This window comes from Haliotis asinina, chromosome 9, assembly GCF_037392515.1.
Source record: "Haliotis asinina isolate JCU_RB_2024 chromosome 9, JCU_Hal_asi_v2, whole genome shotgun sequence".
In the NCBI taxonomy this organism is placed as follows: domain Eukaryota; kingdom Metazoa; phylum Mollusca; class Gastropoda; order Lepetellida; family Haliotidae; genus Haliotis; species Haliotis asinina.
In genome coordinates, this window is record NC_090288.1 from 54,435,508 (window position 1) to 54,447,898 (window position 12,391).

A 12,391-nucleotide genomic window follows, 5' to 3' on the forward strand; every position below is an offset into this window, starting at 1 on the left:
AATCTCCACATGTCCAAGGTGTGTGCAAGATGGGTCCCAAGAATGCTTTCTGATGACTTAAAGCTTTCTAGGGTCAACATCAGTGGCGCAATGCTGACTCATTACCATGCCAACCCAGAAGATTTTCACTTTAGAATTGTAACCTGTGATGAAACCTGGCTTCATCATTATGACCCTGAGAGCAAGCAGGAGTCAATGGAATGGAAACATGTCACCTCTCCAAGGACAAAGAAGTTCAAATCGACCAGGTCCCCAAAGAATGTTATGGCAACTATTTTTGGGGACAGCAAAGGTGTTATCCACATCGACTACTTGCCTCATGGTACGACAATGAATGGAGAGTAATATGCTAACCTTTTGAAGCAGGTACGCCAGTCCATGCTTATCGCTGCTGTGGAGGGTTTCTAAGGGGACCAAGATGTGGAGTTCTTCAGATCAGGAATCAGCAATTGGCAAACCAGATGGGAGAAGTGTGTGAAATTGGAAGGGAACTATTTGAAAAATAAGGCAGTATGAATTCCAAAATCTTGCTTTTTCAGGGCGAGGCTCAAAACTTATTGATATACCCTCGTACGACTGACAACAAACGCTCATGTTATTTGAGATTCTGTATTGAGCTTGACTGTACATCGAGAATATGAACATGACAACAGAATATGTACATATATCCACAATTAACTGTACACAGAAGACCACAGACACCACAGTGTGGGTAGCGCCACACCCAATGCTGCCTGGAGATGTGGCTCAACGTGAAACAAAACTTAGGCACCTAAATCACAAACATAAACAAACAAACAAACAATACTTTAATGTTTCAGGCATCATAATACAGGAATGTTTTTGTCCTCAGACTAACAAACAATACACATTTCTGAATTTTAAACTCTTAATTACCTCTATGACATTTCATATATCTGCACTCAGATAAAAATTGAATTTAAAGCCTGCTAGTAACCATAGTATATCTTTAAGACTTATTTAATCATCTTCTCAAAGAAAGGAGATATTTCAGAATTTCAAACTCTTAGTGGCCTCTATGACATTTCATATATCTGCACTTAGATAAAAAAAATGGGTTTAAAAGCTTGCTAATAACAAGGGCCAATAGCAATATATTTTTTATTTTTATCACTCGCCTGTGGAAGATACTGCAGTGTAATATTTGTACGGCAGTATTACACTAGTGTAATACCGCTAGATGCATGACGTCATAACGCTTTACAGTTATGACATCACAATGATAATGCCGCTGGTACTAGACCTTGCTTGACTCGCAGAAAGCAGAGAGTCATCACACTGTAGGCATTTTTGCTGCAGTTTCGGTCAATTTATGTTGGAGAGTAATAAACAGAATACTAAACTCGCTTCTGTGAAATACCATTATTACTAAACTTGTGAAAGATTTGGTATCAAATGAACAAAAGCGAGTTTGATACCAAATCATTAACTCGTTTATTAAAAATGGTATGACACAGAAGGTCATTTAGTATCCTCTATTTATCTAATCATCTTGCGAAAGTAGGGAGATATTTCAGCGGTTTTACAGTAAAAAATACATAAAATGCCTTTATGAGCATGTTTTCTGTTTGTCATGGGAACTGAACAAACATAACTCACAGAAGTAATGGTATAATCCCATGAAAATATGAAATCTTTAGTTTTACTGAATGAATCATAAATGACAAAATAGATTCTATGTGTCCTTCCATCAGAATATGTAGTATGGAGTGTGCACTCATTCACTTTCTTTACATATCAGGTCCACCATGCAGGGATGTGATAATCCTGAACAATCTCCCTTGAACATGACAGTTTTAAGAATAAATGCAGACTAAAATCAATTCCATAATTTGTGAAAACATTTTAATGTGGGTTGTGAAACAATTTTTAGGTTTATAAGTTTTCAAACAGACTGACATTATATAAAATGATTACACAGATTTTATGAAGACAATATTTCCGATTGAACTCACGATGAAATCCACGTTTTAATACATGCATTTAAAGGGAAAAAATTAACCATAAATGAAATCATTTGAATTGATTTGAAGGTGGTCATGAACGAAAAAAGAAAAAAAGAAATTCAGTCTTATTGGCCAAATTCAGACTAGAATATGATAATCGCTTTCTTACAATTGTACCTCAGAGATGCAGACAGACATATGATGGATGCTCCACAGGAATGCTTATTGTGAAATGGACTAGATATATATTAAGGAAACTATACGGTCATTGAATCAACCAGTACCACTAATGGCTTGTCATGAGTGATCACTATCGTCAACAACTTATATGGCTTAATGGCAAAATAACTTAAAACCAACCATTACCCTTTAGAATTTGGCAGTGGCTGTTACAACAGAAAATCAACATACATAATGTGCTACTCAGGTCAACCATTCATATTGACATTTGAACTGTCAATCAACAGACAAGCCAATCATATGAGGTTATGTATGCAAACACTCCGCCCAGCGGTAATCAAAAATATATATGATTGACCCTCTGACACAACAGAGGGTATGTCGTATGATTGGTACTATTTGGAGGAAAACTATACATTACGCAAGTAATGATGCATTGTACAAAATACAAGAACATTAATATTAGTAGGAAAAGGGATATACATTTCTGTCCACTCATTTGATTTTACAACTTACTTTTCTTGGTTTACTGATGTACCAGAAATTATTCTTAAAAAACCAAAGAGAAAATATGCCTTCCGACTGAAATATGCTTCTATATTAATCTATATCAGATATTTCACAAAAATAATTAACCTGAAAATATTTTCGTTCTTAATGGCTTATACATTGTTTTAAAAATTGTAGAAAGGTTCACTTACATCATAAATTAAACAGTTATTATGGTAAGGAATATCATTAAAACATTAGCACATACAGACAATCTCTGGTCTTAGCATATACTGAAATGTTTAAGGTGACACCGAAATGACAACACAGTCTGTCACAATCACACAGTTATCATCAAGTACATTTCCAAATTTACATACATAATTTGTGCAAAATAGTGAATTAGGAATGAAAAAAAACCATACAAGCTTGCTTCAATCCTTTCAAAACTTCAACAAAAATATTTAATTAGAAGTGCAGGTGCCTTTTAGGTTGATGGGCTTTAGACAAGGCTCCTTCCCACTAAGAGGTCTTAGCGCTAACAGTCTTAAACATGGACTACATTTACTGAGAGCTAAGATAACTAGGTGAGAGAACTACAGTGTATGTGGTATGACTTTCCCAAGTCAGTGTATAAATATTGGTGTTACAATAATGTCAGTGCTAAGAATAACTTTATTAGAAAACCTTTATTTTTTTAAGTTAAACACAAACCAACTTTAGGAAAAGAGTCTTACACCAGAAAGTACTAACTTTATACAGACACCTTCCATACCAATGTTTAAGTTATGAGTGATGATTAGTTTAGCGCTAAGATGTCTTTGTGGAACAGCATGCTTGACAGTACCGCTCAAATATGGAAGGAAGAAACATCAATTACATGAATTTGATTACTGTATTGCTTGTGAAGAAATGGAAAAATTATCTGAAGAAACTCCAACATTGTGATTGTCTGAATACTTTCCTAACCTGTATTGCTTGATACAATGTATGTGCTAAATAATATGTTATGACAGACAACAGGTAGACTGACACCTTTGTTCAACTGGTACATACTGTTATGTTATATATCTCACCCAGGGTGTTATCTCAGAGTAAAAACTTGGCCAACCCACAGTGAATACATGTATAACACTGAAACAATATGAAAACAAGCCACACCTAAAACAACAGCTACCCATGCTATTAATAAAGACTGCACAAACTTTTAGTCCATAATTTTCAATTCAAAGTATCTATATCACTCGACTGTTGACAGGATAGTTCTGTTATTTCAGATAGTTATGTTATTTCTGAATGTTGCTGGGAGATGTCATACAAACTGTTTGCAAGTTTGTCAGTGAACTAGCACATCTTCAGACCAATCATATTTCTTATTTGATGGATCCGCTGGTCATATTTCTTCACGAATAAGAAAAAAAAAGAACTTTTACACTCAAAATCAAAATGTATTTACTGCCAAAAAAATGTAAACGTTTTTTGTTTTCTGCCCAATATACAATTCCCAGTTTGCCAAAAAAAAATACTTTTAGTATTTTCAAGGAATATTACTTGAATATTTTTCTTCCCTCATGGCTTTAGGATTATTGAGGACAAAAAATTTGTGAAACAGGAAATACAATTGGTCCGGCCTCAGCTTCATTTGGAGTGTAATATTTCTGTAGGCAGCCTTCTCTTAAGAATTTATAACTGTATAGACATGTCTATGAAAAGCTGTGATGTTTATTCATCTTGTATTCGAGTTTTACATTCCAGCCTGTCTGTTCTGTGAACAGTTCTACCTGAACTCTGTACCTCATGGCTTTCACAGTAAACCCAACACCTAGCTGGCCCAAATAACACCTCTTTGCTGAACCCCATCAACTCCATCCTCCCAGCTGCTCCCAGTTAACTCCTACAAACTGTTTGCAGTTAACTAAACCTCTCCAAGCTGCCCCTCTTAAAACCATCCCTCCTTGCTTTTCCCAGTTAACTAAACCTCTCCAAGCTCTCCCTCTCAAAACCACCCAATTGCTTTTTCCAATTGATTCAACCTCTCCATGCTTTCCCTCTTCAAACTCTTTTAAGCTTTTCCAATCTAACTGAACCCCTCACAGGTGTTGCCAAATAAACAAGTCGGCATCATAATTGCTTCTATGATCTCTGGTATTATACAGACTTCATAAACATAAAAACACTAAACTCTGAGGTCATGGGTTTACAGATAGTCAGAAGTGAATATAGTTTCACAGATCTAAATAAAAAAGAACAGTCTCTGCTGCCTATACCTGTTAAGGTGGAAATAATCTTAGCTAGTTTTAGACAAACAGTTGTCAGGTTGTTAGGCTGTAATCATCATAAACAGGTTGTTTACTTTTTATCAGACAAAGCAGCTGCTACTATTAGCCTTTTGGAAACATATCTATTCATAATGAAGACATATGTACAAGATTTGAGGAAATATTTCCACTGAGCTGAGGTGTCAGTTGTAAATTGCACATTTTTTGTCCTGTGATTTTAACAGTAAGGTTTCATGAGGAAGTTTAATGGACAATGTCTCAACCCCATCCCTGACAGTGTCACAACACTATCATTAACAGTGCCTTAACCACATCAACGACACTGCTATAAGCCCATAACTGACAGTGTAATAACCCCATTATTAATAGTGCTAACACACAGTCACCATTAACAGTGTGATCACACAGCCATCAACAGTGTTATAACTCCATCATCAACTCCGTTATTATCCCAGCTATGCTCCAATGAATAGGTTCATGGTCTGGAGGCCAGTCAACTAGGGCTAAAATGATCAGATGACGAAACATGAGGTGGTACGTAAGTGAAGTGTTCTTATGTATGACTGAACGCGACTGGCAATTGGCTCAGTCTTCAGGAACAACACGGATGTCACATTTAGCCATGAGATAAATGTCGTATGCCCTAATATATCTCATTCCCTGGCTCATCGAGGTAATGTTCAGGACACTTCCTCTGTGACTAACATCAAAAGTGCCATGAAATGTCTGTGGAAAACATGATCTCAAACCTAATCTTGGACATGTATGGCCAATTTTTCCACCAATAATTCAACACAATAAATCATTGTAACAAAAGACAAATATATGAATGTATTATGTGAAAGTTATATTTATCCATTCTTCATAGATAAGAATGAAATATGTTTTTATAATTAATGAATGTCAACTTCTGCAGATGACTGAGACATAAACCTGCAACAAGACTGATTTATGTCAGTTTGTAGCGTTTTCCTTTATAAATAGTGATGGTTCTCCACCTTCATCTCACGACATGGAAATCTCATCAAATCCATCATAAACGTTACATACATACAATATCTTCTTCTTTATGTACACATTGATTGCCATTTCAAATTTGTAAATATCAACCACATCGTCAATGTCTTGCTTGTGAACCACGGGTTTCACAGTGCCAAAAGACAAGACAACACATCTGTATAGAAGCTTGCAATCAATGGCACTTATAAGCACATAGTGTGCTATACCACAGAAAGTGTCATGGCATATCCCTGCCTCTTTGGTTTGATAGTGTTGGCCATCCAACACATGGCATGGAGTTACCTCCCTTACATGGCACAGCTGCAAGGCGTGAGAGTTTTTGGAGTTACCTCCCTTGCACTAGAACCACTTGATTAGATCTATGTGGTCACTATGGATGCATGAGGAGGCGACCCAGATGGCGAGGAACAAGATGATCCATGGCAGTTGCTTTCTTTCTCTGCTTTTATTCTTAACCATGTGTCGCCCAATGCCTTTGCGAAGTGGTCGTCGACAGAGCCAGCAAACATATCCTTGACAGGGTCTGACTTGGCCTTTATGGCCGTCCATGTTGTGTCTCCTAACGACTTGGCAAAGTGATCGTCAACAGAGCCTGAAAACAATAAGATATGTGTCATAAATTTTCAACTGTGTAAAGTAATCAAGATTTTTGTCGATATGTATTTTGAAACTTTTTCCTTTTACTCCTCACTATACTTATTCTCAAACTATTGGTTTAGAATTTCAGTATTCAGCAATGACTTTCTTCTAATGCCTGGCAAAATTACGGAATATAATGGTTTACAACTTAAATATCGTTGCTGAATTTCAAACAGTTCTTGGAAAATAAATTGGCAAATGTGCCTAAAAAAGGAAATGTGAATACAGGTGTTTTTTCCAAAGGACTAGCACTTTGACAAATTTTTCTTTAGTAACTGTATAACTGACTGAAAGTATAACCTATCACCCCTTCAACAAATTATCAATAGCCACCTAGTCCAGATCAGTTTCATTGCTGTTCAAAAATTCCAAAGGGCTTGTAGAACTTTTAATTATTTCTTGCATACTTCCACAATTCAGACCTATAGACCTCTGTCAATTTTCATCCTGTAATGACTGAATGATTGCACTGTCTAGTATTTCATATCTTCCACAAAATGTCTGAATTTCTGAATGCATCCCAATATCACAAATAAGGTGAGGTCCTGGAATGGACAACTGTGAGTGACAGCTTGACTAAAGAGAGTTTCTAGGACATCAGTCCTGCCTCAAAAAGGCACATGATGTCTCAGCACAGGCAAGCGAGCATGTTAAATCTGCCTCTGTTCACCTTTTAGAAAATAAGTACTTGGCGAAGCTGTGAGACCTTCTTTATTAACCTTCTGGCATCTAACAGTTTGTGTTATCTGGGGGATAATAATTAGACTGTGCTCTTTGAGCACGATATCTAGCCTTGAAAAGGTGGATTATAAATGTGTGCATTATTACTATACACACTGCTGTGGTCTGCTGCTGCTGCTGCTGCACTCACCTGTGATGGAGACATTAGCATGGACTGCAGTAGCGGCAGTGACAGTAGTGGTTGTGGTTTTGGTCTGGATAGAATCTTTGTAGTTGTGGCCCAAGGATCTCCGGAAGTGCTCCTCAATGGCAGGGTCTGTCACCACTGCAACAACAAATTAAGCAATCATAAAAATCACAGTCACCATGATCATCATCATCATCATCATCATCATCATCATCATCATCCCTCCAATCTCTCATACAGTGTTATGACTGCTGAAACTTGTAATATTTACATATATAATATACTGAACAGAAAAGAATCGCAAGTTTCCAAAAAAATAAATCTCATGAAAGTAGGCATTCATGTTTATGTCTTCTATTTTAAAAACCAGACAAAAACCCAGATTTGTGTTTCTTTAGCTGTTAGGTAGTTTTCTATTTGGACCCTTTTCTGCTATTCCGGGTGATGCAAAAAGCACACCAATTCATATCAACATTATAAAGTATTTCACAAAATGTTAGGTAATCTAAAATAAACAGCACAGAAACTAGTGAACTTAATGTCTGGCCTTGGCATCGCGTTTTAGAAAAATGCCCTATATATATAAATATATCCAACATAAAGATTTTGATAACCCTTTTAAAGGAGATAAGGACATTGGTAAAGTTGAGAACTTGGTATTCACATAAACATAACATGACAAGATATGTCAGAAATCTGGACTGTTTCTGTTTCATATCCATTATATGTTCTGTATACATGTACGTATATATATTCTATAATTATGGATATTATATATCTGTTTCTCAAGAAAACCTGTAAACATGCGGGCTTGAAGGGTTCTTCAATTAACCATGCTAATCTTAAGAATCAACTAATGGGATTGGGTTGTCAGACTCGCTTTCTTGGTTGACTCATGTCATTGTATTCCAATGGCTTAGACTGATGCTCATAATATTGATCATTGGATTTTCTGGATTCGGGTGTTTTAAACCAACAAACCAACCAAACATTCAACATCACCAAGTAAGGGAAATGTTTAGTGAAACCTATGAGTACCGGTATTGAGCTTACATAATAACAATAACAATAATCACAATTATAACACCAGCAAATTTGGGATCCAAACCCATAATCAACAGCTAACTGTAGCGTCCCAGACAATGGGGCCACCCTCTTCCAAATACAATCTCAGTTTTTCTACAAGGAAGTTCCAGCCCTACCATTAATTTCACAAATTCAATAATTTAGCAATTGTTTCCTTATTCAATGATGGTCTATGAATTCTTTTCAACAAGATTTAACGTTTTTAAGACAAACAGGAAAGTCATACATGAATATTTCATGTGTAATTATCAAAAGGCTGTTAGATTTTCAGAAGCACTTGTGGCCAGGAAATACATGTACTTGCCACTTTCACTTGTACAAAAAATAGGTTTCAAACACATGTAATTTCCGTGAATATCAACTGATGAATCTAACTCTCTTTGTTGTCTTCTCTGTTGATATCTTCACTGATAAAACCAGGAGATTTGACCTTTTGTCATCACTTGCTTTGCTCACACCTACAGCAATTTGGCTTCTTCCAGTGCAAGTCTTCGATTGAAGGAACCATATCTATTTACAACATGTACATGAACTTGCTTGTTTGTAGGATTCCATTTCTAGCTTGTCCTATTTTTCTGTATACTTTTGTTTACTTTAGGAAAAGAAAAAGTGATGATATTTCCAGAAAGTGGGTGACGTCATTGAGCTCAATAAACGTTATGAATCAGAGGCAAATGCACAAAAAGGCCAACCAATAGATGTGTGTGGCATCATGAGCAGAATAAGCCACTCAAAAACGTCCATAAACTTCCAGTTTGCCTGTTTCTTATGAAGCTGTTTATATCTGTTATACTTTCTCAAAGTCAAACTATGTTGTTGAAACCTCCAAGAAAAGACTAAGATACTAACCACACATTTCACACACAGTTACCTTGGGGCCCTCCCAGAATGGGATGTCTTGAAGCACCAGACCCACAAGGCCTACAGGAACCTGTTTTGGCAGTGGGCTATTTGGCACAGCAACAACTGATAGCTTGGTGCATAATTCTATCAATCTCTGAACTGTTCTGTCATTTCATAACATTAAAATCAAACACTTGACCAACTCCTTCTTCATTTCACAACCCCAAAATTGATCTTTTAACTGACTCCTATTAGTGACAACTCTGAAATCAGTACTAGAACTATCCTCACCATGCACAACCCCAAATCAGTACTAGAACTATCCTTTCAGAGCACAACCCCAAATCAGTACTAGAACTATCCTCTCAGAGCACAACCCCAAATCAGTACTAGAACTGTCCTTTCCATGCACAACTCTAAATCAATCCTTTAACTGACTTTTACCATTGCATAGCCTAAAAATCTGGACCCCCATTCTTCAAAGGAATCTTAGAGGTACGACTGTCGTAAGTCTATGTTAAAGGACGAGAGTTATGATAGACTTAAAGTTACGACTGCTTTGAGGAACAGGGCCCAGGACCGAAATCGCTCCGTGCATAATCCCAAAACTCATCCTTGAAAATTTTGACGAGCACAACTCCCCAAAATTCAGTGTAATGACTCATCAATGCACAAGCCCCAAATATATCCTTGGACAGTTCTGTTAGAGCACACCACAAAAACAGACTTTGAAGGTTTCTTCAAGAACATGAGGTAACTAAAACCTCCCGCCACAAAGCTGTTCCTTGAATTCATCTTACCTGCTGCAGGTACATTTGCCGGTGGCGACTGCCGCTCCTCCGGACTCGAACACCCATACCGCTGTGAGGAACTATTGCCTGGTGATGATGTTGGTGCCGCACATGTGATGACAGACGGACGAATTTGTGGACGAAGAGGTGGAGGGGAGCCTCCACTTGAGAGTGAGAGATTTAAAGGTGCGTTTTGGATGTCAGGTGAGGGGAGCTCAGGTGGATGGCTGGGAATATTGGGATGTTGGTCATGACTAGGGTGTGAGGGTGGTGGCGGCGGAGGAGGGGGCGGGGGGTACAGAGTCCGCAGGCTGTACGAGGAGTCAGCAGGAACTGTCTCACACGGATAGTACGGGTAGCTGTCTCCATTGAAACTTGTAAATTGCCTGAAATAAAGACACAGAATACTAAAACATTATCATGTTAGACATGCCAAGAACTACCCAGCTTTCACAAGTGTTCTGTACACCAACATCAGTGTTATGACATTTTGCTATAAAGTCTGGCTAGTCACTGTATGTATGCAACTTGGCACAAATCAAGTCATTTTGTTACCACCACTCAATATCTCTATCAAAAAAGCGATATATGCTTAAATATGTTATGTATTCATGCATCAGTTCATAATAAGAGTATTCATTACAAACATAGTTTACTGCACCATATCTTCCATCTTCAGTGCGCAGTAGCGATAAAAGCAACATAAAATCATCAACAAGTTTGTGTCCACCCCAGTGTCAAATGACTCTCACTGTGATACCACAAGTGATGAGGATGCGAAGCTAAAATGGAGGCTAAGAGGACAAATGCTTGTCATGTAAGATAGCCACAAGGAGTCCCAGGTGCTTATGAGCACACCCATGAATCCCCGGTTTAATGTCACCCGGAAGACCTCCGACTACACTTTATTGTTTGAGAGATTTGAAAAAAGAATTCTGAATGTATCTTCAGTCAAAATTGCAAAACACCATTAAACACTCATGAAGACTCGAGTGAGTAACACATGTCATAAGAGGCAACTAATGGAATCGGGTGGTCAGACTTGCTGATTGGTTTAAATGTCATCAAACCCCAGTAAAAGATTGGTGCTCATGCTGCTGATCACTGGATTGTCAGGTCCAGACCCGATTGTTTACAGAATGATGCCATATAGCTGGAATATTGCAGGGTGCAGGCGAAAACTGAACTGGCTCACTCTATTAAACAATAAACTAAAATTAATGAGACAGAATTTGATACAAATCAGTTTTACATATTTTTCACTTATTCCAACAATGCTTTGGAATCCAAAACAAAATTGAACTCTGAAGTACTCTAAATGTTTAATTTCGATGCAAACTCAAAAATTTATTGAAAACTTGCACTCAAACTTTTTTAAGGAGTGCAGCAGGTTTGTAGATTACGGCTAAGCCCTCTCAATTTGATTTGGGACTTGAAGTGACTTGTGAAGTTCCACGCTGAAAGAGGGCATACCTGTAGTGTTTAAGTTGTGACTGTACCTCCCTGTATTTACACTTGGATGACTCATATGTACAGTAAAGAGTTATGAGGCTTCTTACTTGACAGGATCCTTAAGTGAAAGACACTGTCAAGCCAGGCAGTACAGACCACAACAAGTGTTACTAGTTGCCCAGTTAAAACAGCTGTGGTGTGCCACCAAGATATACCACCTTGAGTCACAACACTCCACATGCGACGGACATGTTTTTATAAACCTTTTAAACATTTCACTCTCCCACTGGTATTTTGAAGCATGTTGCAATCGTATATGAGACTGGGACAAATTTGAAAAAAAAAAAGAAAAAAATTCTTTATCCATGTAAACTGTTCACTGCACTTTTTCAGGCGACCTCAAATGTGAAATTGTCTGGTGGTATAGTTTTGTGTATTATTAGCAATATTCCAGAAATAAGGAAATAAGGAAATAAGGAAGCATAGGCTTGAGGGGTGTTGGCAACACAGTAGACTAATTCTCAGTCCCTGAATCCACTTAAGTTCATAAGGAGCCCATGTGAGTTGGTTAGATTGTGAACTTGGGGAGGTCTAGACTTGCTTCTTTTATTGCTTTAGAAATGCACGGATGGTTGGATGGAAAGGTATTCTACATGATACAACAAGACTATATATCCCTGGGGGTGAGCTACAGAGCTAACACAACTGAGGGGTGTTAGCAGTACATCCTATCCTACATGGTATAACATGTATCCCTGTGGGTGATATAACCTATCA

At 37.5% G+C, this 12,391-nt stretch overlaps 1 protein-coding gene across 2 annotated transcripts in view; it reads right to left on the reverse strand.

Moving 5' to 3' along the window:
* Nucleotides 1-595: 595 nt before the first annotated feature.
* LOC137295737 (transcription cofactor vestigial-like protein 4) overlaps nt 596-12,391 on the reverse strand; it is an 85,671-nt gene continuing 73,875 nt past the window's right edge. Inside the window, exons 3-5 of one of the 2 annotated variants that reach the window (XM_067827260.1) lie at nt 10,172-10,548; nt 7,446-7,580; nt 596-6,527 (exon numbers count right to left, since the gene is read on the reverse strand). In XM_067827260.1, the coding sequence (XP_067683361.1) occupies nt 6,295-6,527; nt 7,446-7,580; nt 10,172-10,548 (745 nt within the window). In that variant the 3' untranslated portion in view covers nt 596-6,294. The remainder of the gene's footprint in view (nt 6,528-7,445; nt 7,581-10,171; nt 10,549-12,391) is intronic. The other variant, XM_067827259.1, reaches the window with a different exon arrangement.